Source organism: Talaromyces atroroseus, assembly GCF_001907595.1.
Source record: "Talaromyces atroroseus strain IBT 11181 chromosome Unknown scaffold_11, whole genome shotgun sequence".
Classification (NCBI taxonomy): domain Eukaryota; kingdom Fungi; phylum Ascomycota; class Eurotiomycetes; order Eurotiales; family Trichocomaceae; genus Talaromyces; species Talaromyces atroroseus.
In genome coordinates this window covers 1,003,094-1,026,679 of record NW_017971443.1, presented here as the reverse complement: position 1 = coordinate 1,026,679, position 23,586 = coordinate 1,003,094, and the positions used below count along the sequence as shown (strand labels likewise).

At 50.6% G+C, this 23,586-nt stretch overlaps 11 protein-coding genes across 11 annotated transcripts, besides 1 other annotated feature; 7 read left to right on the top strand and 4 right to left on the bottom strand.

The window, feature by feature from the left end:
- Positions 1-506: 506 nt before the first annotated feature.
- UA08_07642 (hypothetical protein) lies at positions 507-1,774 on the top strand (the record flags this gene model as incomplete). The annotated part of the gene is made up of 6 exons (XM_020262558.1): positions 507-528; positions 594-645; positions 715-805; positions 871-879; positions 911-1,207; positions 1,271-1,774. 6 exons carry the CDS (start codon positions 507-509, stop codon positions 1,772-1,774), a joined length of 975 nt encoding a protein of 324 aa, XP_020117463.1.
- A 239-nt stretch (positions 1,775-2,013) lies between these two features.
- Positions 2,014-3,390, top strand: UA08_07641 (hypothetical protein; the record flags this gene model as incomplete). Its single annotated transcript, XM_020262557.1, has 1 exon — positions 2,014-3,390. The coding sequence occupies one exon, from the start codon at positions 2,014-2,016 to the stop codon at positions 3,388-3,390; it is 1,377 nt and encodes a 458-aa protein (XP_020117462.1).
- Positions 3,391-3,708: 318 nt separating this feature from the next.
- UA08_07640 (40S ribosomal protein S17) lies at positions 3,709-4,348 on the top strand (the record flags this gene model as incomplete). Its single annotated transcript, XM_020262556.1, has 4 exons — positions 3,709-3,729; positions 3,806-3,931; positions 4,001-4,198; positions 4,274-4,348. The coding sequence occupies 4 exons, from the start codon at positions 3,709-3,711 to the stop codon at positions 4,346-4,348; spliced, it is 420 nt and encodes a 139-aa protein (XP_020117461.1).
- A 515-nt stretch (positions 4,349-4,863) lies between these two features.
- On the bottom strand, positions 4,864-5,814 carry UA08_07639 (hypothetical protein; the record flags this gene model as incomplete). Its single annotated transcript, XM_020262555.1, has 1 exon — positions 4,864-5,814. One exon carries the CDS (start codon positions 5,812-5,814, stop codon positions 4,864-4,866), a length of 951 nt encoding a protein of 316 aa, XP_020117460.1.
- Positions 5,815-6,512: 698 nt separating this feature from the next.
- Positions 6,513-10,037, top strand: UA08_07638 (hypothetical protein; the record flags this gene model as incomplete). The annotated part of the gene is made up of 1 exon (XM_020262554.1): positions 6,513-10,037. The coding sequence occupies one exon, from the start codon at positions 6,513-6,515 to the stop codon at positions 10,035-10,037; it is 3,525 nt and encodes a 1,174-aa protein (XP_020117275.1).
- Positions 10,038-10,661: 624 nt separating this feature from the next.
- UA08_07637 (hypothetical protein) lies at positions 10,662-12,385 on the top strand (the record flags this gene model as incomplete). Its single annotated transcript, XM_020262553.1, has 2 exons — positions 10,662-11,036; positions 11,114-12,385. The coding sequence occupies 2 exons, from the start codon at positions 10,662-10,664 to the stop codon at positions 12,383-12,385; spliced, it is 1,647 nt and encodes a 548-aa protein (XP_020117276.1).
- Positions 12,386-12,618: 233 nt separating this feature from the next.
- Positions 12,619-13,309, bottom strand: UA08_07636 (hypothetical protein; the record flags this gene model as incomplete). The annotated part of the gene is made up of 2 exons (XM_020262552.1): positions 12,619-12,694; positions 12,774-13,309. 2 exons carry the CDS (start codon positions 13,307-13,309, stop codon positions 12,619-12,621), a joined length of 612 nt encoding a protein of 203 aa, XP_020117267.1.
- A 575-nt stretch (positions 13,310-13,884) lies between these two features.
- Positions 13,885-16,334, top strand: UA08_07635 (AP-2 complex subunit beta; the record flags this gene model as incomplete). The annotated part of the gene is made up of 5 exons (XM_020262551.1): positions 13,885-14,135; positions 14,207-14,282; positions 14,335-14,699; positions 14,751-15,179; positions 15,251-16,334. The coding sequence occupies 5 exons, from the start codon at positions 13,885-13,887 to the stop codon at positions 16,332-16,334; spliced, it is 2,205 nt and encodes a 734-aa protein (XP_020117268.1).
- An 83-nt stretch (positions 16,335-16,417) lies between these two features.
- Positions 16,418-18,108, bottom strand: UA08_07634 (Kynureninase 1; the record flags this gene model as incomplete). Its single annotated transcript, XM_020262550.1, has 4 exons — positions 16,418-16,875; positions 16,955-17,438; positions 17,501-17,844; positions 17,919-18,108. 4 exons carry the CDS (start codon positions 18,106-18,108, stop codon positions 16,418-16,420), a joined length of 1,476 nt encoding a protein of 491 aa, XP_020117269.1.
- Positions 18,109-18,400: 292 nt separating this feature from the next.
- Positions 18,401-21,507, top strand: UA08_07633 (hypothetical protein; the record flags this gene model as incomplete). Its single annotated transcript, XM_020262549.1, has 5 exons — positions 18,401-18,507; positions 18,558-18,915; positions 19,265-19,534; positions 19,784-19,913; positions 19,949-21,507. The coding sequence occupies 5 exons, from the start codon at positions 18,401-18,403 to the stop codon at positions 21,505-21,507; spliced, it is 2,424 nt and encodes an 807-aa protein (XP_020117270.1).
- Positions 18,998-19,157: a repeat region (Identified by RepeatMasker using a combination of RepBase library and repeat library created with RepeatScout).
- Positions 21,508-21,619: 112 nt separating the features above from the next.
- On the bottom strand, positions 21,620-23,557 carry UA08_07632 (hypothetical protein; the record flags this gene model as incomplete). Its single annotated transcript, XM_020262547.1, has 2 exons — positions 21,620-23,309; positions 23,385-23,557. The coding sequence occupies 2 exons, from the start codon at positions 23,555-23,557 to the stop codon at positions 21,620-21,622; spliced, it is 1,863 nt and encodes a 620-aa protein (XP_020117271.1).
- Between the last annotated feature and the right edge of the window lie 29 nt (positions 23,558-23,586).

Below are 23,586 nucleotides of genomic sequence, written 5' to 3'. Positions count from 1 at the left end.
ACCTCGCCGCGGTACAATTTGGATATTTGTACTACACACAGAGAGAGAAGCCTGCTTGTAATGGTGCATTGAGATTCTGGGTTATGGCATTGCAATATACTGTATGTTTTGATTATACGATGCGAAAGATATGTAGTGTGCCAGCTCTCCCAGATAGAGCCACTATGAAACTAGACAACTTGGGGAAATATCTTATAGATCTTGTCATAGTCTCGCGATTATATCTAGGTATTGCATTTCCTAGAGCTGAAGAATCCATGCATCGACACAATCGTGAGACTCCAGTAGAATGACACAATCATGCTAAATCTCGGGACCAATAACTTTCCATGACCGAATCGCAAATACAAGTTCTGTCTCCGCCGCTTAGACGTGGAGACGGAGGGGTAGATTTCCGAGGGGCATTCTCCAAGGTATTTAAACCACGAAGCTCCCTGTTATTTTGCAGACAACAGCCAGTTCTTCAGAAATAGCGTGAAAGACACCAAGCCGAGATCCATTGCACGATGCCGAAAGTATTCCTCACAGGTAAGGCTCCTCAATATAGGACTGATTCCGAGAGGATATAGCTGACATGCGTGCGTCCTGTCAAGGCGGCAGCGGCTTTATCGCTGCCCACGTCCTGAACATATTGCTTGAGCATGGGTAAGTACTAAGGGGACTCTGAAAAGGGGACTAGGAAGCAGAGACAAGTCTGACCCTTTCATGTGGCAGATTTGAGGTCGTGACCACCGTCCGCTCCCAGCAGAAGGGCAACAAGATCCTCGAGGCCTATCCCAAGCTATCTAGAGAGCAATTGTCGTACGTCATTGTCGAGGATATAGCCAAGGAAGGCGCCTTTGATGAGGTATGATACTATCATGCATACAGGACTGCACGGTGTGTGGTTCATTTGCTGACTTGCAGATAGGCTCTGAAGTCTGGGCCTGCCTTCGACTACGTGATTCACACTGCGTCGCCATTTCACTACAACTTCACAGACCCAGTCGCCGAGGTCCTGGAACCCGCTGTCAAGGGTACCACTGGTATTTTGAAGGCCACCAAGGCCTACGTTCCTTCGGTGAAACGAGTGGTCATCACCTCTTCTTTCGCTGCCATCACCCATGCCCCAAACCATGTGAAGCTCTACGACGAGTCCGTTTGGAACCCTGTTACATGGGAGGAGGCCACCAAGGACAACAAATTTACCACATACAGGGGAAGCAAGGTAACAATCTTCCCCTCCGTTTTCCCGTAAAGCAAAAAGAAGAGCTCTAACTTATAAAACCAGACATTCGCCGAAAAAGCAGCATGGGATTTCGTGAAGAATGAGAAGCCCAACTTTGATCTCGCAACCATCAACCCTCCGTTCGTCTTTGGCCCAGTTATCGGCTACCTGAACAGCCTGGACAGCCTCAATACCTCCAACGAGAAAATAAGGGATTTTGCGCAAGGGAAATATAAGCAGGACACAAACCCGACGGAGAATTCTCTATGGGTGGATGTCCGCGACGTGGCCCTAGCCCATGTCAAGGCCATTGAGGTCGCAGAAGCAGGCGGCCAGCGATTCTTCACAGTAGAAGGATTCTTCAGCCATCAGGGTCTTGCGGAAGCCATTCGCGAGACACACCCCAAATACGCGTCGAACTTGCCCGAGTATGGCAGCAAAAAGGAAATCACGTACCTCTTTGATTTTGATGCTTCGAAGAGTGTCAAAGTTCTCGGCATCAAATACAGGTCGTTCAAGGAGTCTGCCAGCGACACTATTACTTCACTGATTAAAGTGGGCCTCTAGTGTATCTTGCAGATTGCGACCAGCCAGTAACTATAATTTGAATATAGACTAGTAGATATGTGTTTGCTGAATTAAAGAAATTAGCTTTGACATTGGACACAGTGGTTAGAGTTGACTGCGCCGTTGTATAAGTTGCGCTTATGTTCGTTGTCGCCTGCCGTACGGCGGCTTGACTTGTCCCTGGGAAGTTTTTAGTTTTCTTCCAGCGGTCTCTCTCTCCTCAGACGACAACAGCAGCCATGGCAGCTCCAAAGCTCTCGCCGACGGCCAATTTGCTGAGGAATTCTCGGCTCTTCGCATTACCGTCAGTTCTGAAGACCGCGCCGCGAGAAGTAACGTCAAAAACCGTTGTCGAATCGTCTTCCGCGACTCTTCCGCATCCTACCAGAGCGGCAATTGAAACGCCAGCATCGGCTCTCTACCAAGGAGATTGGGGCTTAAAGCGACCGCTACCAGCAAAGTCTACAACAGAGAGGTCGAGTAAACCCGTGATTCGAGTCAATGCTCTGGACACCTTTGAACATGTTACGGACTTCGATTCGGCCGGAGATCATACCATGACTCTGATGAAATTTCAGGAACTCAACTTACCCGTCTCACTACCCCAGGCCACAAAGAAAGGTCGACATGAATTTGGTAGGGGTCATGAGAGTCCGTTTGAACCTCGATATGATAATGTCTCCAGTAGCGAAGGCAGCAAAGAACAAGGAGCTCAACTATACCGGCACTCCGGGCCATGGCTAGGTGGCCAATCAGAAATTCAATTTCAAGCGTATCTGCAGCAGCTCCGACGCCGAAAACCCGAGTTGTTGAAACAATTGCGCGAGCAATACGTCAGCAAAGTGACGGCTGAACGTAGGAAGAACGCTCAGGATGAGGGCGGTTTGGATGCCGAAGGTTTGAAAGAGACGGTCGAAGTTACAGATGGAGAGTTCCAGGCTTGGTTAAAGGATCTACGAACAAACAAAAGATTAGCTGGTGCAGAACTTACCCATCTTCTGGATCTTCATACCTTGTCATCCGACATCCCTTCAATCATGATGGGAAGAACAGATTACTACGAAGCGAACGCGACTAGGTTGTCTTCTGTCGACTACGCTCAACAGGGACCACCCCGAACACACCCGTCCGCCGGACTCGCATACACTCGTTCAGGTGCACTTATCTCCAATCACCCGTCATTTGGACCTCAGCAAAGCATGCGCCCCGTCGAAGCTCGATGCTTGATTGCCAAGACACGGAAGCGAAGACATAAGCGACGAGCCGTTCTTGGTGTCGGTGGTATCGCATACGAGGATGAAGCCGATAGCCCAGAAGATCATCTCAGGGGTATCGAGTACCTTGATCCGTCGGTGCCTGGAGGCGGAAGAGTTTGGGTTTCTCCACGCCGAGTCTCGATTTCTTCGCAGGGCACTATCAGCCTCGAGGCTGCCAGAGCCGAACGTGACGTCTTGGCGCCTTACGGAGTCTCCAACTATGTGCCAAACAAGGGGACGAACATATCTCAAGCGGCACGCTCTACGCAGCGAGCCGTTCCCCAACTCGATAAGTCTAGCGAGCCTCTTCGGCGGCGCGAAAGGATGGATGCTGTCTCCGAATTGATCAAGCGTGTCTAGTTGTGAGTGTTGGCTGGTGACTGTGTATACATTGTACAATAAATGAGTTTCATATCAATTCCATTTTAGCCTATATACGTGTTTTTACACTTTCTCTCGAACCTTGGCCCAATAGAATAGCTACTCGCAACTCAATCACGTGACTAGCCCCGAAATAGTCAAAACCGGCCAATCAAAACAAGTGTCGCACGTGACCGAATTAGCCGGACCCAAGCCGCACCAGCCCACAACCCGAATTCGATAATAATTAAATCGTCTTTGGGAAATTCCTCTTCCTCTTCTCGAACGACTAAAAGACAACATATCCAAACCGCCAAAATGGGTCGCGTCCGTACCAAGGTGAGAATTAAAACACGACATTCTCGTTCTTAAAGATGAGAAAATTTTGTCGCTAATGCATCTGAACCTTTTTTAGACCGTCAAGAAGTCCGCCAAGGTCATCATTGAGCGTTACTACCCCAAGTTGACGTTGGACTTCGAGACCAACAAGCGTCTTTGCGATGAGATTGCTATCATCTCCTCGAAGCGCCTGCGCAACAAGGTTCGTCAGAAAATTCATATCGAAAATTTTTGTCATTGCATGAATCTAACGAATTTTATATAAAAAAAGATTGCCGGCTACACCACCCACCTGATGAAGCGTATCCAGCGTGGTCCTGTCCGCGGTATCTCCTTCAAGCTCCAGGAAGAGGAACGTGAGCGCAAGGATCAGTATGTTCCTGAGATCTCCGCTTTGGATGTCTCCCAGACCGAGTCTGGCCAACTCGATGTTGATGCCGACACCAAGGATCTCCTCAAGAGCCTCGGAGTGAGTACACCATCTCTTTTTTCCTCCTTCTTTTTTTCCCTCAGAAAGTCTTGCTAATCTAACTATTTTTCACAGTTCGACTCCCTCAAGGTCAACGTTGTCAACGTCTCCCAGCAACAGGCTCCTGAGCGCCCTCGTCGTTTCCGGTAAACGCCTTCTTTCATTTTCTCCGTTTGGGTTGGGAATTATGACGAATATGGCGCTGTCTACTTAATGACGTGAGGATTTTCTCAAAAAAAAATTCGTTACGGAGCATACGGCGCTCATGTGTAGCTTAATCCTGCTATATTGCGAGATTAACAGCAAAAAATAAAAGAAACAGGATTTTTTCCAAAACAAGGTGTCGCTGATTCTCCTTTTTTTCACAAGGGAGATGACGCTTGATTGCCAACTGCTTCTCATTTTTCATGGTCATGGAAAATTGTTTTTTTTTCTCAACATGCGAGTAATTCCTGGACTGGACTGGCTGCATGACTTTTCCTTTTGTCTGCGTCATGTTTCATCTGGAGAGTTGCTCAGTTGTGAGAGACAAACTTTTCCGTCGTAGGATGTCAATTCACTGCCTGCCCGGTGCATTGGCTTACTGAGCATTCGTAGGATTGATCTGTCCTGTCCTGGGAATATAACTTGAGTAGCTGTTGTAATAGGAAGATACCGGCTTCACTTCATATGTTGTCGAGAACATCATGACTCTCGCGGGAGTCATCTCGTCGTATATTCTTCAGTTGTTTCTGAGTGTTCTGAGGCACATAACCCTCGATAGAACCGCCCGTCCTATCTTGTGGAAGAGAAACGGGAGCTGGTGGGATTTTACCGTTGAATGTGATGTCTTTGTCGCGAATGTTCACATCAACACGACCTTGTGCTTCAAACGCTGGACCTGAATCACCTCTCTCAAGCGCGAGCTGTTTTGCCTTCTCGGGATTTGCTGCTGCTGCTGCTGATGAAGAGTCATCCACTGTAAGACGTGCCATCTTGCCATTTAGAGCATTATCTTCCCGGTCAGTAGAAACATTGACTACGTCGGACCCTTCTCTTGACGTTCCCCGTTTCGTTTGTTGTCGGGCTTCATCCAGTAGCACAAGCCGCTTTGTCTGTGTACCTGCAGCTCGTCGTTCCCATACCGGCTCCTCCGCTAGCTGAACACGCAGATACATGGCACGCTCAGCGCATTCTTCCGAGCACCACATCTCAAGCTTCTCACGAGGCACAACTTTCATCTCCCGCCCTCGACCATTGTCCCCGCTGCCTTTGGCTCCCCATAAGATTCGGAACTTGGCGCTCGGATCCTCTTTCCTATGCTCCCGAGGACAGAGGGGATAGCCGCAACGGCCCTCTATATTGCGCTCGAGAATGAGGTTGTCGAGATCAGTTGGCTGGAATGGAACAAGCGCATCCTTGACAGCGGCCGTGTCTGCCGCTGAGGGTTGCGCGGGGTCTGCTGTGGGCGACGATGGAAGCTCTATGAGCTCCAGTATACGGTCCAAGATCAAGGCTTGTGCGTCTTTTTGCGCTTGGATTTGATCTGCGTGCTGGAGGGCGATCGCCAGATGATGTGGATTGGGCGGTTTGCTTCCGAGATACCTGTAATTCCGGGCTTGTTCTGAGAGGGACATGATATGTCTGAGCTGGGGGCGAGGTGCAACTGAAGGATACAGCGTGTACGAGACTCAGAATAAATGCCCTCGATTCGAATGAACAGTCGCAACTTGTTTGGTACGTACGTCGATGTTTTTGCAGTGGCGTGGTTGCAGGTGGAGCTCTCCAGTCAGCAGGAGCCAAGCCCGCTGCTCCCCACATGTACGTGTAAGGGTAAGTTTGGCACGGCTCATCTCTCTCTCCCCCCGTCAACACCCACGACGACTTGAATCTCGACGCTTCCATCCTGTCCTTGTGCTCCCCCCCCCCCAACGCCTCTTGCTAACGGTTGCATCGTCGAGTCTTCCACCTGCGGGCTACACTTGTCAGGCACATGTACTAAGGTAAGCTTTCTCTTTCGCTGTCTTTGTCTGGTGTGGTGAGCTGTCCCGCCATCCGAAACACCCCCATATTGATGGATGGATGGACGTTGACTCGACCGCCCTGCACAGCTCCAGATTCATCACCGTTGTACAGACTTCCTACGCCAATCCTCCCCGTGGCTATTCGATCCAGATCAAAATACCTTTGCATTTCGCCTGTTCGCACGTTTTAGCCTGCTGTATTTTTTTCGTCGTTTTAACGTGTAGTCGTTTCCCCTCATTGCGCTAATCCCGCTGCCTACGCCAATTCCAACCTCGCCTCGAAGAGCGATTCTCGGGGCACCACCAACCAGATGTCCGACCCGCCGTTCACAGTCAAGGCTCTTTTTGAATATACGTCAGAGCATGAAGATGACCTTCATTTTCAACTCGGTCAAGTAATCACCGTCACCGCCGAGGAGGATGCCGATTGGTACTATGGGGAATACATCGACGATTCCGGCTCAAAGCAAGAGGGGATTTTCCCTCGCAATTTCGTCGAGAGATTTGAACCCACCGCTCCTCCAAGGCCGAATCGCCCGGTGAAAGCAAGGAAGGAGTCAGAGCCGGTTGCTGCGCCATCACAACCGATTGTCGCAGAGACAAGCGGGAATGAACCCATTCAGGAAGATAGACCAAGTCTAGTGGCAGCCAGTGAGCCAGTTCAAGAAAAAGAATCACCATTACCGCCTGCTCCTGCCCCGGCCCATGTTGTTGAACCGATTTCTCCTCCAGTAACCTCGCAACCACCGAAGCAGCAGCAGCCTGACTCTCCTCCTGCTCCCGCCCCTGTTACTAAAGCACCTCCTCCAGCCGTTTCAAGCAAGCCGAGCTCGAATGCTTTCAAGGATCGGATTGCTGCATTTAACAAGCCTGCTGCGCCTCCTATCGCGCCGTTCAAGCCTGGTGGCCCAAGTAGCACTTCCAATTCTTTCATAAAGAAACCATTTGTCGCGCCTCCTCCAAGCAAAAACGCATATGTTCCAATACCAAGGGAGCAACTTGCACCGAAACCATACCGCCGTGAAGAGGACCCTGAATTTGCCAATAGAGAGCCGCCGGTTTCGGAACGCTCACAGCCCCCACCTGCTGCAGCAGAGCCGTCTCAAGATGAGGAGCAGCCGAAGCCAACTACTCTCAAGGAGAGGATTGCATTGCTTCAGAAACAGCAGATGGAACAGGCGTCTCGTATGGCTGAGGCTGCACAGAAGAAAGAGAAGGCCAAAAAGCCGCCTAAGAAACGAACTGACCTTCAACAAGCTCCTATTATTCCTGCTTCTGCCGAGGGCACGGAGTTGGAGCAGACTGCTGAACCTCTGGAAACTCCTAGAAATGAACGCCCATCTCTGGAAGGCGAGACTGGGGAGGAAGTTAGATCTCCACAACTCACCAGCCCACCTCAGCCTTCAAGGGAACTTTTGAGTGATCCCAATGATGCGGACTATTCAGGCGCTGCCGACACGGAAGATGCAGAAGAAACTTCGACAAGTAAAGAAGATTATGATGAAAGACCTCGAGCAGAAAACACTGTCGTGTCCGAACAGCCAGCAGCTATCAGTGATAATGAAGAAGAAGAACAAGAGGAAGAGGAGGCCAAGGAGGAGGAAGAGGAACAGGATGAAGATATTGACCCGGAAGTCAAGAGGAAGATGGAATTGAGAGAGCGAATGGCCAAGATGAGTGGTGGCATAGGCATGATGGGTATGTTTGGCGGTGGTATGCCAGGCATGTACGGCGGTGCAAAGAAGGCGAAGCCTGCTGAAGATGCCGGTGGGAAACAAGAAGAGGAACCAGAGAGTACCGTGCCCACAACACATGCTCCCCCGGTACCAATCATGGCATTGCCTGGAATGAATATTTCGAAACCCGAACCAATATCCTCTCCAAAGGAGGTTTCGAAAGAAGACGAGTACGGAAATACTCCCCTCACTCAATTGCATTCGCCAGGAGAGGTGCCAGATATTGAGGATGTGACGGAGGAGCCTGAGACAGCACCACGTAAATCAATGGATAGGACTCGTCCGCCCCCTCCTCCTCCTCAAGAGCGCTCTATTCCACCACCTCTGCCTCCCGTCGAGAGCAGGCCCCCTCCGCCTCCAGCCCCAGAATCACGACCCTTGCCTCCAGCTCCCCGTCCTCCCATGTCTCCAAGCTCTGGTTCCGAATCGGACGACGAGATCTCTATTCGTACTAAAAGTATGTCTTTGAACACAGCAGTAGAGGCACCGCCAGCGCCGCCAGCACCACCTCGCCGCTCATCGACATTTGAGTCTCCGAGATCTCCAACAATATCAGAAAGGCGTTTCAGTCGCGGACCTCCTCCGATCCCAACAAGCCCTCCCCATGGACTAGCTTCTCCACCACAGGCTCGACCCCCACCACCACCACCACCTCCTCCTCCTGGAACGTTGTCCCGGCAAGGCACTTCGGATACTAGACATGGTTTCATTTCTCCAGACGATGATATTCAAGACGAGACTACCGAGTATGAAGCGGACTATGACACTGATATGGCCCCGAGTGCCAAGTTCAAAGATGCGCTCAAGTCACACGATAGGGAGTCTAGTTTTGATGACGGAGGTGATGAGAGGTCGCCCCTGTCTCCGCGAGTTCCTCCTGAGAGCCGCCTGCCTCCTCCTCCGCCCCCTCCCACGGCTCCGCGTGCTATGCCTCCTCCGCCTCCGCCTAGTCAGCCACCACGAACATCAATAGATGCGCCTAGATCTGCGCCTCCTCCTCCGCCTCCCCTTCCACGGGATGTGCCTGCTGAAAAGGAAGAGGAAAATGATGATGAGTACGATCCTTATCGATACGATTCTGGTCGTCCGCATCTACCTCCTCTACCTGCAAACCCCCCTCCACAACAGGATTATAATGATGACGATGACGACTATGACGATGCTGTTTCTCAAGCCCATGCTCCTCCCCCACCTCCGCCTCCTGAAAGAGCTGTTGCTCCTCCCCCTCCACCACCGACAAGTGAGGCTCCTCGATCTCGGCAGAGCTTCGACGTGTCCAGAACTCTGATGAACACACGCCGGTCAATGGACGTTCCCCGGCCATCTCTTGACATGGGATTCATTGCAACTGACGTAGATCTTGCGGAGAACACATACTGGTGGACGCAGCCGAACACTCCGCCTCCCGTTTTCCAGAATCGCAAAGACTTGCTGTACGAGATCGACGAGTCAACATCGTCCAAACGCGGCGGTAAGACTACTGTCAATAAAGACGTCTACGTTCTATTCGCGGACTATTCGCAGACCATCATCAACACCCGGTTTGACGCAAAGAACCCAAGCGATGTATCCTTTGAACAAGTACATAAAGCACCTCCGAACAAACTACGCCAAGATCAGCTAGAAACGGCCCATGAACAATATGGGCGTCGAATTTCGGCGGCTGTCAGTACAATACAGAATACGACGGTTGGTGATGGCACGTCTCACGGTCTTGTTCAATACCTCCTTGCACCGCTTGGCGACGTGCTTCTGCCGGTAGGTACACGATCTTACGGGGCCTTGGTGTATGCCAATTTGGCCAATGCGTCTGTCCAGCAAAACGATGAGATCCGCGCGGGTGATATCATCAGCTTCCGCAACGCTCGTTTCCAGGGCCACCGTGGAGGACTGCACCAGAAGTACAGTGCCGAGGTGGGCAAGCCGGACCATGTCGGAGTCATTGTTGACTGGGACGGAACCAAAAAGAAGATCCATGCTTGGGAACAGGGCCGTGAGAGCAAGAAGGTTAAACCGGAAAGCTTCAAGCTAGGCGATCTCAAGAGCGGAGAAGTCAAGGTCTGGCGCGTCATGCCTAGAAGCTGGGTAGGCTGGGCGTAAGCTTGCTGTCGTCGTTGTTGTTGTTGTTCAGTATAGGATTAGGGTTTTGTCGATATATGTAGCCTGCAGTAGGCTCTCTTCCTTCTCACTCTCTTTCTCTCACATCTTGTCTCGAGCTCATATAACATGCAATGACTTTTTATTTTCTGTTCTATGATATGCATTTCTACTCCCCGTTACGTTGGGTTTTTTTTTTCTCTTTTTTCCCTTGATTCTATATAGCATGTCTTTTTGTTTCCCCGTCTTTCTTCTGGGTATACGCCCATGCAAGAACTTGTATTTACCTTGTCTTCTGGACATACACATCACTTAGTTAAGTACTTGTGATCAATGAATGAAATCATCGAGTTTGCATCTGGCGGTTTCGGAACGGAAACTCGGCACTGCGGCCCCGCAAACGTCCAGACTCGGAGATAATCCTGCATGCTTAGAGCCTTCGATTGCAAGCTTGCAACAGAACTGAAAGCAAAAAGATGCCTTACTATCTATCCAGGTGGAGCTGGCCAAGTCAGACTGTGGGCCTTTATTCGTCCACTGTCAAGTACATCATTTCAGAGCCTCGAAAATGGCGGAGTCTTTTACTTTCTGTGATTCTTCTTCACGTCTCCCGCGACAGCAGACTCAATGGCGGACGATTACCATGATGCAGAGAAATGTGCAGAGACTAGTCATACCAGCGGTCCTCTAACGAAAACCGCAACTGCTCACGAAATCCTAGCAACAGACCAGGCCAGTTCCAATTCGGAAGAACCCACGACTCCTCCTCAAAATGATGTTGCAGCTGCAATCGACCTCGAGCGTAGCGGCACTCGTGCTTCTTCCGGGGTGGAATACTCGGTCTTCTCGACTGGGTGGAAGAGGTATATTGTGATAGCAGCGTCGATGGCAGGATTCTTCTCGCCGCTTTCGTCCCAGATCTATTTCCCTGCCATGAACACTTTGGCGCAGGATCTTCATGTCTCGATTTCCGCGATTGATTTAACCATGACTAGTTATATGGTAATATTTTACCCCCGCGCTCCCTATTTATTTCTATCTTGCATCTTGCTCATTTTGGTGTTGTGGGATCACTGTAGATCTTCCAGGGCATTGCACCTGTTTTCATTGGCGATTTCGCGGATAACGCTGGTCGACGACCGGCCTACTTCCTCTGTTTCGTCATCTACCTTGTGGCCAACATCGGCCTGGCTTTGCAGAACAGCTATGCAGCTTTGATAGTGCTTCGATGCGTGCAGAGCGCGGGGAGTAGCTCTACCATTGCGCTGTCTGCAGGCGTGATAGCGGACGTCGCCTCTATCGAAGAGAGGGGCAGTTATATGGGATTCTCCACGGCCGGTTCATTACTCGGCCCAGCGCTGGGACCCGTCATTGGCGGTCTTTTGGCCGAGTTTCTCGGATGGAGGTCCATATTCTGGTTCCTGGTCATTATTGCCGCCCTCTGGCTGCTGCAGTTTCTCATCTTTTACCCGGAAACGGGACGCAAGATTGTCGGCAATGGCTCCATCCCACCGCCGACATGGAATATGTCGCTGGTCGGCCTGCTCAAAGCTCGCAAAGTATTATCGTCACCATCTGAAGAGGAGGAACGTATCGAGAGCAGTCTATCGCTGCCGCCGCGCAAGCTTTCGATCCCGAACCCTCTTCCGGCGCTCGCCATCGTTTTGGAAAAGGACACTTCCTTGCTGCTAATATGCAATTCGATTTTCTTCGCTGGCTTCTACGACGTCACAGTGGCCATCACATCCCTATACCAGGAGATATACGATCTGAACGACCTCCAGATCGGCCTGTGCTACCTCCCTTTTGGCGCAGGCGCGTCTCTCGCGGCATTCGCAAACGGCAAATTCCTCGACTTCAACTACCGGCGCATCTCAAAGCAGCTGGGAGTATCCGTGGTGCGGAATCGACAGGCAGACCTCAGGGATTTCCCCATTGAGAAAGCGCGCCTTCAAATCGCGTTTCCGTTGATTCTGGGCGCCATCTGTCTGGTTATTGCGTTTGGGTGGGTGTTAGATTATAATGTCTCTGTCGCTGCGCCTATCGTGATTACCTTTTTCATGGGGTTTTGCCTGACGGGCTCCTTTAATACTGTCAGCACGCTGCTTGTCGACCTGTTCCCGACCAAGGCGGCGACGGCGACGGCGGGGAGTAATATTACTCGTTGTCTGCTGGGGGCTGGTGCTACGGCGGTTATTCAGCCTATGCTGGATGCTATGGGTAGGGGATGGTGTTATACGTTTATTGCACTGGTGATGCTGTGCACGACTCCGTTGTTGTTTGTTCTTATGAAGCGAGGGCCGCAATGGAGGGAGGAGAGACGGCTTCGAGAGCTGGCAAAGAAGATGTGATTTTCGGTTTCATACATATATATACATAGATAGATTTGACCCTTTCGGCGCAGCGTTTATTCTACGACTACGATGTTTATGATCATGCATGGAGCTGGTACTGCGGGAATAGCAATTGGGATATAAGCATTATCATAGTTGGTTATACATTTAATAACATTATCTCTTTTGATAAGTCAGACTACATACATACATACATACATACGTAGCCTGGACACTCGCCATACTCGCCATCAGCCAAACGCAAAATAAGCACGTTCAAGCGGTATTCTCTCCGACTCCCACGCCAGCCAATCCGACCTCGTCGTTCTTTTTCTGTTAGTACATCGCATTCAACAGAGAAGAGAGAGAGAGAGAGAGAGAGAGAGAGAGGAGGGAGCAAACATACGGCAACAAGCCCATGGCATTGACCTTCCAAACGCCCAGCCCCAACAACACAAACTGCATCAACACATACACAGCCTTGCACCCCCACAACTTGGCCTTGTTGGACTCGGTCTCGAACTTGACGAACTGGGCATTGGTGGCTAGCAAGCCCTGGATGGGGCCCTTGAAGAGCATAAACACCATCATGATACTGAAAATCTGCAGGCTGTTGCCGGACATGTACATCATGATGGCGTTCATGGGGATGCTCTTCGATGGGCCGAGGGCGACTTCCCACGCCTTTTTCAGTTTGAGCGTGTCGGTTTCGATGGGTTTGCGGTCGGCGGTTGGGCGGGCGTGTTCCTGCTGTTGTTCGACTAAGTCCTCAATTTCGTCTTTATACCAGTTTATAGAGGTAGGTATGCCTACCAGCTTGCCTGATGACTTGGTGGTGCTGAACCCCGGCGGGTTGCGGAAGCTGCTTGTCTTGCCGGGCCGTTTGGCAAGCGGCGTGTTCATGTCAACCACCCATGTGGGCGGAGGCGCAGTTGAAGACATGGTCTTTGAATGCGTGCAGGGCGGACGATGGTTGTGGTCGTGACGGCGTACGGGGAAGGTTAATGTAGGTTAGCTAGCGGAACTACGGCGGAGTTCGGCCGGATGCAACTGATTGGCTGCTGGCCTGGCCTGACAACTTCCGACAACCTTTTGGCAGTCAACATCTGTATCACTGCATATCAACTGTTCAATCCGCGTGTGCAACGACGAGTCGCTCTCAGACCCAATAACTAGCTGCGTCTACATGTCCGTCCATGACGAGTCCGACCTGAGCTAGCCACTCGAACCCCTCCCTCGCCCTCGATCCAATCCATGTGATCTCGCATCATAGCACAGACACCGTTCCAAGGCGCCTGTTCTTCCAATCATCTGCACTAATTTTCACCCTGGGCTGTTATCTCTGGCGGTGCTTGCGCTTTCGATACCATGAGCTCAGGCGGAGGAGACGCGAAGCTCTTCGCAAGGGTATGCATCTTTCCACTACTCGTTCTCACCACGCTGCTGCTTGCTCCTGGGGAACCATTGTTTTCTACATTACCTGTCTACCTGTCTACCTTTCTGCCTTCTACGTGATCATGTTCATCGCCGCCCTCCCCCATCCAACTTCGTACCAAGGCTCACCATATCATCGCTCGAAACAGGGGAAAGTTGCCGAGTTGCGCATGGAACTCAACAGCGGAGGCAAGAAGGACAAAAACCATTCCGCCAAGAAGATCGCGCTGAAGAAGATTGTCGCAAACATGACGATGAGCAATAACGACATGGTCGCCTTGTTCCCCGACGTCGTCGCTTGCATGACCATTCCCAGTCTGGAGATAAAGAAGATGTGTGTACTCATTTCGCCGGTTTTAATTCATGCGGAAATGGAATTGAGAGTCGCTGACTTGGTAAATTAAGGTGCTTTCTGTTCTTGGTCAACTATGCGAGAGCGAAGCCGGATATTGCCCTCAAGGCTTTGCCGATCTTGGTCGATGTATGTATGACTTTTCTGATCCTTGGGCCTCTGTATACTAACAGATACAAAGGATATGGACGATCATAATCCGCTAGTCCGCGCTCTCGCTCTCAGGACTATTTCATATATCCATGTTCGAGAGTTTGTAGAGGCAACTGTTCAGCCCGTGAAACGTTTAATGATGGATATTGACCCTTACGTTCGCAAAACAGCAGCCTTCTGCGTCGCAAAACTGTACGACCACCACAAGAAGATGGTCGAAAGCTCGGATCTGATTGACCGGCTGAATAAAATGTTAAAAGACGAGAATCCTACTGTCGTTTCGAGTGTTTTGGCCTCTCTGGTGGACATTTGGGAACGCAGTGAATCGATATCGTTGACCATCGATTATGTCAGTGCGTCCAAAGTGGTGTCTGTCCTGCCGGACTGTTCAGAGTATGTCTGTCCTCTTTTCTTGCATTTTAGATTCCGGCTAACACAGACTAGATGGGGTCAGACATATATCCTCGAGGCTCTCATGGCCTATGTGCCGAGAGATTCGGCAGAAGCTCTACTTCTGGCTGAACGTATTGCACCTCGTTTATCACATTCAAACTCGGCTGTCGTTCTGACCTCGATCCGTGTCATCCTTTACCTCATGAATTATATTAGTGATGAAAAACAAGTGACAGCTTTATCAAAGAAACTGTCGCCGCCACTCGTCACATTATTGTCGAAGCCTCCGGAGGTGCAGTATCTCGCTTTGCGGAACGCAATATTGATTCTGCAGAAACGTCCTGAAGTTCTACGAAATGATATCCGCGTCTTTTTTTGTAAATATAATGATCCGATCTACGTCAAAGTCACCAAGCTGGAGTTGATCTTCATGCTTGCATCAAAGGAAAACATTAGTGTTGTGCTGGCTGAGTTGCGAGAGTAAGTATCTCGTTTTGTCTGGTCTTGTCTTGTGGCTATGTCTATGTATCCTGGCTGACTTTTTTTCCAAGGTACGCGACGGAAATTGATGTCCACTTTGTCCGCAAAGCTGTTCGAGCCATTGGCAAACTGGCAATCAAGATTGAACCTGCTGCGCGACAGTGCATTGACACACTCTTAGAACTCGTCCACGCCAAGGTACCCTATATTGTCCAAGAAGCAACCGTCGTCATCCGCAACATATTCCGCAAATACCCAAATCAATACGAAGGGATCATCGGAACAGTCATCCAGAACATCGACGAGCTCGACGAGCCCGAGGCCAAAGCAGCCATTATCTGGATCATCGGCCAGTACGCAGACCGCATCGAAAACTCCGACGAGCTACTCCAAGACTATCTCGCGACCTTCCACGACGAGCCCATTGAAGTGCAACTCGCCTTGCTCACCGCAACAGTCAAACTCTTCATCCAGCGTCCCACAAAGGGCCAACAACTCGTGCCCCAGGTCCTCAAATGGTGCACCGAAGACACCGACGACCCGGACCTCCGTGACCGCGGATACATGTACTGGCGTCTTCTCTCCACCGACCCGGCCGCCGCCAAAGAGATTGTAATGGGGGAAAAGCCCCCAATCACAGCCGAAAGCGAAAAGCTAGAACCAAACACCCTCGAAGAGCTATGTCTCAACGTCGGCACGTTGGCGACTGTCTATCTGAAACCCGTGCAACAAGTCTTCCGGTCCGCACGTCCAAAACGTCTAGTAGACAGTCCGGCGCTTGTCAAACGACCCGGCATCGAGGGTCAAAGAGCTGCATACGAAGTCACTTCGGTGGGCGCAACTCCCTCTTATCCCGTCACGACTTCCACTACTACCACCATGCCTACCACAACATCAGCCGCACCGATCTCTCCAAATACTGCCGCTGCCGCTGGCGATCTCACTGCAGCCGTCAACGCGGCAGACGCATACTTTAGTAATATTGCGCCTCAGCAGATGGCCAATCTGGACCTTGGCGGTCGCGAAGATAACGGTCTCGGCGGCCTAGGAGGAACAGGGCAGACGATGCCGTATGTCGTAAATCAGAACCAGCAACAGATTTATCAACCGCAGGTTCCTGGCGGGGCTGCAGCGGGGGAGTTACTTTTACTTTAGCATGCTCTTTCGATTGGTATATATTAAGTAAATGAATAGATTATTTTATTGTTCCTTTACTCTTCTTCTTCTGTAATTTATCTTTATCCATCCCTCGCGGCAACAGCCTCACGACAAGCCATCACAAAAACGCGATGAAACTCCCACACGTCGGTAAAAGTATTATACAACGGCGCCGGCGCAACACGCACTACATTCGGCTTCCGCTCATCAATCACCACGCCATTCTCCTCCAGGATTTCGAGCACTTTATCCAGCAGACCCGGTTGCAGGAGGATGCTGAGCTGGGCGCCGCGCTCGGCTGGGTTTGCGGGCGTGATTATTGAGAATGATAGCTTTTTGTTTCTGTCGTCCGCGTGGTTGTCGAGGGGGTATTTGAGGAGGAGGTGTTCGAGGTAGCCTGTGAGTTGGAGTGATTTTTGCCGGAGGGCTGGCATGCTGGCTTGGTTGAAGATTTCGAGCGAGGAGGCGACGGCGCTGAGGTCGAGGACGGACGGGTTGGAGATTTGGTAGCCTGCTGCTCCTTCTTGGGGGACGAAGTCTGGCAATGGGCAATAGCAGTGTTAGATGTATATACTCAATGTATTTCAAATGTATATGGAGTATGGAGTATTACGTACTATTGTCCATTTGGAAGCGAGTTGCTTTATCATGACCCCACCAGCCTGCCAAACGGGGACGGTAAGCATCATCTTCACCGTTGGTCGAGCTGCCGTTGACCTTGCCATGCTTTTCGTGCACAAACAGGCCTGCCATAGCCCCCGGCCCGCTATTGACGTATTTGTAATGGCACCATGCCGCAAAATCGACTTCCCAATCATGGAGTTTCAATTCAACGTTTCCAACTGCATGTGCACAGTCCCATCCGATGAGGATCCCCTTTGAGTGAGCATGGGCCGTGATCTGGGGGATGTCGAAGTACTGTCCTGTGTAGTATTGAATGCCTGGTAGAAGCACCAGAGCTGTGTCCGATGCATTGTCGTCAATAACTTTTAGAATCTGTTCGGTGCTTAGAATAGGCCTTTCGGTATCCTCGGGCTCAATGAGGACCATAGCGGTGGCCGGGTTTAGGTTATGCAGCCGAATTTGGGATTCAACGGCATACTTAAGAGATGATCAGAATACTTTTGGGTAAGAATACTCATATCAAGAAGAGGGGGATATACATGGTCACTGGGAAATGCCTTGCCTTCAAGAATAATTTTATATCGTTCGGTAGTTGGCCGGTAAAAACTGCTCATCAATATATGCAAGTTACCTGTCAGGGTCCCCATGAGCGCGACTTCACTCGGCGAGGCTCCTACGATTGGAGCAAGAAGCTTAGAGCCTGCATCGTCCACGTGTAGATACGGAGGGAGAAGAGCATCTTCATGCGAGACGAAATGGCCTGTTACTCCCTTGATAGCCCACGATCGCAGATATTGATCAATGTATTTGCGGATGTTTCGCGGCTGAAGGCCCAGAGAGTTTCCACAGAGATATATACAGCGTGGATCCGATTGATCATCTCCTGTTTGAAATGTCAGTGAATGGAAAGAAACAAAAAAAGAAAAAGAGGGAAAGCAGAAAATAGGAGAAAAAGACCTTCTGACTCGGACAGGTTCTTCCTCAGCAGATCCTTCTTTGACGGAATGATAAATTCGGCACGAAACCTTCTGAGGGGGTCTTTCTCGTCTAGAGCTGCTGCATACTCCCGCTTGTACGCCCTGATATCGTCGTGGTGGGGGAGCGGAGGACCGTGTTTGATGCTCTGAAAGTGAAGCTTGGATCCCATGTTGGCGCTTTAAATCAATGCCTTGATGGGGAGGCAATACGAATATTCACGAGTTGTTTGTATGAGGGGTGATAAGACGCCGATAAGGGAGGCGCTTGAACTGCCGCCGGTTGCCGCCTTGCCGCTTGTCATCGTTGAGAAAAGCAAGCCTTCCCATGGCTGGAAGAGAATACTGGTAGATTCGACGCTATATACATGATATAGAAACAGACAGGCAAGTTCTCATGAGCGCCAGCAAGCGAAATACAAAGACGGTGCGTGTCCAGCAATGAGCATCTCCGAATTTGTAAGCATGCGCATTCTGCCCAAGGCGGTGTGGACAGTGCGAGATCACATCACATCAACAACGAACGGTTCTTGCAAGAGCTTCAACGGAGTTGTCTCGCTGCGTCACGGACAGTGAGTGACTATAACTGCGCCATATTGCTTTGAGCCATGTCTCAACAAAGACTGATATCCCTAACATGTCGCGCTGCGCGACATCGACCTTCGTCTGCTGTCGTCAGACAAGCCGACCAACCACCACGACGAATGCTCAGCTCGACGACCATCTCTCGCCCCCAGTCTGCTACCTACTACGACAGTCGCCGACACATTTCTAACCATCCCTCGAGATCCGCCTTGCTCTCCGCAAGGAGGCACCCGGCACGCAGTCTTCTACTCCCGTCGTTCATCACCAACAACAACAGCAACTCCGCGGCATTCTCAACAACAACGACCAACAGGTCAGCAGTGGCGACCTTAAATCCGAGGGTCGACGACGATGGGAATCCAATGTATATTGAGATATCGCCCCGGGCAGCAAAGGTATGTATGCTGTGATTGATTAGCGTGTTTTGGTGTCGTTTTTCTTTTATTTTGCAGCTAGCAAGAAGAAATGCCTGCCGGTTATAAGCCCTTTTGTTGTTCTTCCTAGCACATACGACCATAGGGTGTGGAAAACAGGGCTTCCCGTCCGCTCAGCCGTACTTAAGCCACACGCCGGCCGGTTAGTAGTTGGGTGGGTGACCACCAGCGAATCCCGTCTGTTGTATGTTGTATTCTTTCTTATCTTTTTTTGTTTTTTTTTTTTGTTTTTTCTGTTTTTTTTGCTTTTTCTTGTTACCGGTTTAGCGTTTCTTTTCATAGGTTGCTTGCTCTATGCTAATTCCCACAGCGGCTGAGTGAGATAACCGCCTCGTCAGAAGACGGTCAGCATCTACGGGTCACAGTAACAAGTGGCGGATGCCATGGCTTCCAGTACATGATGTCTCTGGAACCTTCTTCCAAACTGGACGAAGCCGAGGACACTGTCTTTGAAGCCACTGACACCAACGAGCAATCGCCGCATGGCCAGGCCAGAGTCGTGATGGATCAACCGTCACTAGAGCTTTTGTCTGGTAGCACGGTTGACTATACCACAGAGCTGATTGGTAGCCAGTTCAAGGTCAACAATCCTAGGGCTACGAGCAATTGTGGCTGTGGAACAAGTTTTGATATCAATTTGTGATCAGTCGACTGATGGCTAGCTAGCATGGGAGGATATCTAGGATTTCATGTACAGTGTATGATAGAATGATGCGAAGTTTATTTCTTATTTCGATATCCAGACTATGTGTAGTTTATAGGTTGATTTTCCTAGCTGATAAGTCACTAACAAAAACAAATAATCTGCTACATATTATTTTGCCTGCAGCAAAGAACAGGGGGCTATGCACATCCCTACCGCTGGTCTGGCATTTCAGCTCAGCTCAGCTCAGCTTCTGACTCATACACTCACTCCTACACTGCACTCCCACGCCGCAGCCCATCATGCCGGATAAATGGTATGAGCAAAAACTTGACGACTTCCTTGCAAAAGGCCAGCTAAGTAGAGAGTTTACTCTGGGCCGCATTGATGAAAAAATCCGAGAAGGCATAGCCATCTCTCCGGAAGAAGAGCCAGTGCTCTCGAGAGTCTTGCAATCGCTATGCAACGACGACGGACTCATAAGCGAGGCTGCATTTCTCGCCCTTTTGCAAACAAACACGGACCTACCTCGGTCTCCAGAGGGAACCAGAGCTGGGAAAATCGTATATGCGAGCCTCGCATATCTCAGCACTTTGCCATATCCCAGCAGCAACCGGGACTCGGCCTCCCAGCCTGGCCTCTCCCAAGCCCAAATCACTCGAGCTTTGGTGTGGGCGCTCCCAAGCACTCACTCATCCTTTATAGAAGAAAGCAATTTCTCCCGAATGCGAACCAGAGCAGACCACCGCAGATTGATTTTCCAGAGCCTGGCATCAACCACTTGTCATAGCCAGCCGTACGATCCCGAAAGTGCTCGCCAACTGGCACTACGCAATGCCTTGGATACAGATTGGGAAGGCCACCTTGATCTTTGCGCCACAAATCATGACGATGACGGTGACGAGATCTATCATGACCTCCTCGACGTGCTCTACTCCACACAGATCGTGAAGCACGCTGGCCTGGCCCCCGTCCCCCGGGATGCATTCCGGCCTATCGCAAAACGCATCGCCGCAGACAACGAGCTGGCTTCCTTGTACTCACTCGGCATTCCCGCAGATGACTTTGTTTCTCTCGCCAAGTTCCTCCTGGCATTCCAGTTTGATGTTTCCGAAGGAGTGGATCTCAATCAGTTTGATGCTGCTGCAAAGTCGCTATGTGCTACTTTCTGCCAGCAAAACGAAGGAGAAGTTATTACTTGGCCGATGTTTGACCACAGCCTCAAGACCATTGCGCCGTATCTCTTCGACCCCCTGTATCACATGATCACACTCGCATTTCTGGATAAGGAGGGGTTTTTTCTGACTGGATGCGAATCAGGCAATACAATAGAAGGGAGCATCCTCACAGTGCCCCTGATGAGCCAGTTGTCCACTTTTCTTGCCGGGTGTGCATACATACCCGATTTTTGCCGCTGTCAACATTACAGCAAAAAAGTTCGTCCAACACCGACTGCATTCGTGAGGGCATTAGAAGATGTCCCCGACGAGGCTTTTATGTTTCTTTCAGGGAAAAGTTCAACAACGGGGGAGACATTTGTTTTCGGTGTCTTCAGCCCCAAACCCAAACTGGACGGCGCCAGTATACAGACCAGCATCGTTCCAGGCCAGGTGGGTCTGGAACCATGCTCAATTTTCCAACTCGCTCCAATTCAGGATGTCTTCAGAGGAGTGACAGGCAAGCCTGGCTGGATAGTAGGAAACAATGATGACACCGTCATATTTGGACAGATTGGTGGTGATGGCGTGGTAATGGCGTTGAAAGATGGGTTGCGCTGCGTCGAGATTACGCACCGAGTTTCTGAAGGAGATGATACTACACAAGTCTACAGGCCCAATGCGTACAGAGGAACTTGGGAAGTGAGCTTTGAAATCTCGGAGATGGAGATCTGGAGTGAGCTGGATCAATAGTGTAAGACCATCTATACTCTCTCTCGCATGTGCATGTCCCTAGAAAATGTATAGTTGTTGGCAGCATGAAATTGACAAAAACAGTAATCTTATTATTATGACATAACTATAACTAGCACTCGACAATATTGTAGTCATTCAGCCAGTCATCAATCTCCAGCCCGGAACCAACGTTCGACATGCGATAATTCGTCATGATATCTTCCCAATCAATACTCGCTTTGACAGGCAATTGAGAAGTTGACAGCGAAGTGGAATTCTGAGCCTGGCATTCCCTGATGAGCATCCCAGCACGTTCATTCAGGCTCTTGCATAGCCTGCAGACTGCCTCGATGTTTGCAAAATACGGCGAAAGAGCATCTGCCGGAACCAAAAGTCGTTCTAATTGGCCCTGAGTCGAAATGGCCGTCACAATGGCACCCTTGACAACAGCTGCTCTGACCTCGCGCGCAAATTGGATGGCGGCTCCCATGAGAGCGGTGATGCTGCTCTGCGGGTGACATAGTCGAAGTGTGCCTTGCGCTACCATAGCTTCAAAGGTAGTGAGGATATTGGATGCAGCCTCGGAACAGAGTCTGGCTGCAACTCCTTCGCTGCTGGTTCGATAGACTACTAATACAACCAGGTTGTATACAAGCCGGAGTTGACAGGACCACACATCATGGCTTGCTGGTATGCGCATTGCCACTTGTCCTAGGCGACGTTCGACGTTGAGATCAGTTGGATGTTTACCTCTAGGCGCCCGGAGACTGACCACGTCCAATGCAACGAGGGAGATATCAGCCAACACAAAGCAGAAATTACGATTCACAAGTGTATCTTCCGAGTCATCCATGTTCTTGAAGTCCTCATCTTCTTCTAGCGGCCCGACGTCGAAATCTTCCGCGCGGATCATACAGGGTCTGCCGTACTCCAGGGCCAGCATCACTTCACTATACAAAAGCATCCACCATATCTTTTTGTATTTTCTATAATACCGAATCCTCTGAGGCGGCACATAGCGGAGAGATGGCGTTCGATGTAGGGCCATACCAAATGCAATGCGTGTGGCATTGCCGATCCAATAATAGGCATTGCTGGCCACCGTATCCGGGTTCTCCGTATACCAAGCCAGATGTAGCGCGGCCTGGATAAGATCAACGCGGTCACTTTCGTGTCTCAGGTCAAAAAGCGTCTTGGCCCGCCTGTACAAGGTGGCGGTGGTCATCGCACGCGATGCAGCAACTTGCGGGTGATCAGTTATGCGAGCTGCTGCTAAAAGAATGGCCTGGAAGGTCAACAACGGCGGCGGATCTTTGGGGTCTGCGTATCTTCGACGAAAATCAGCTTCATCAATGACTGGGAAACCCGGGTGTATGTCCCTGAAATACGTCTCTACGAGTGCATCTCGCACTGGCCGGACTGGGAAGCTGCTCAAATCGTTTATGGACTCTGCGGTAAGGTAGTGGTGACGACCTATCATATCAGGATGCGGCTTCCACGGTAGTTCATCGCGGATTGCAGGAAAGGGGTAGCAGAGGAAGTTGCTTCCAGCATGCTCATGCTCATGCTCATCGTGGTCCTGGACCAGATGGTGCAGATTGGCAACATCAGTGCCGATGTATACGTTTCTAAAGGTTCCATTCTCCTCGAACCCGCTCCAGTTGGAGGAAATGATCCCCGCCTCAAAAAACCGGGAAAGGTTAGAGTTCAGAGGAGGATTTATCTCAGCCTGGAGAGGCGACGAGACTGTCACCGGGCTGGTCTGAGCAGCAGCCCGGCGCCGACGAGCTCTGACTGGTTGGAGCTGATTTGGATGCGCTCTTGTGTTCGGATTGAGGTAAGTTAAATTAGCCCTAGCTAGAGAGAGAGAGAGAGAGAGAGCATTGGCTACTAACCTGCATTCAATCCCGGCTCGGTTGCACGCTGTGCAGGGCTTGTCGGCCGTGGCATCGCATCGGACTTTACGTTTCCTGCACATCCAGCATGATGTATTCAGCTTGCGTCTATAGCCGCCAGTGCTAGTGCCAGTGTTTCTGTCAAACTGCGTTGCAGGAGGTCGGACCTCCATTTTCTAGCGGTGCCCTCGGGACTGCGTCT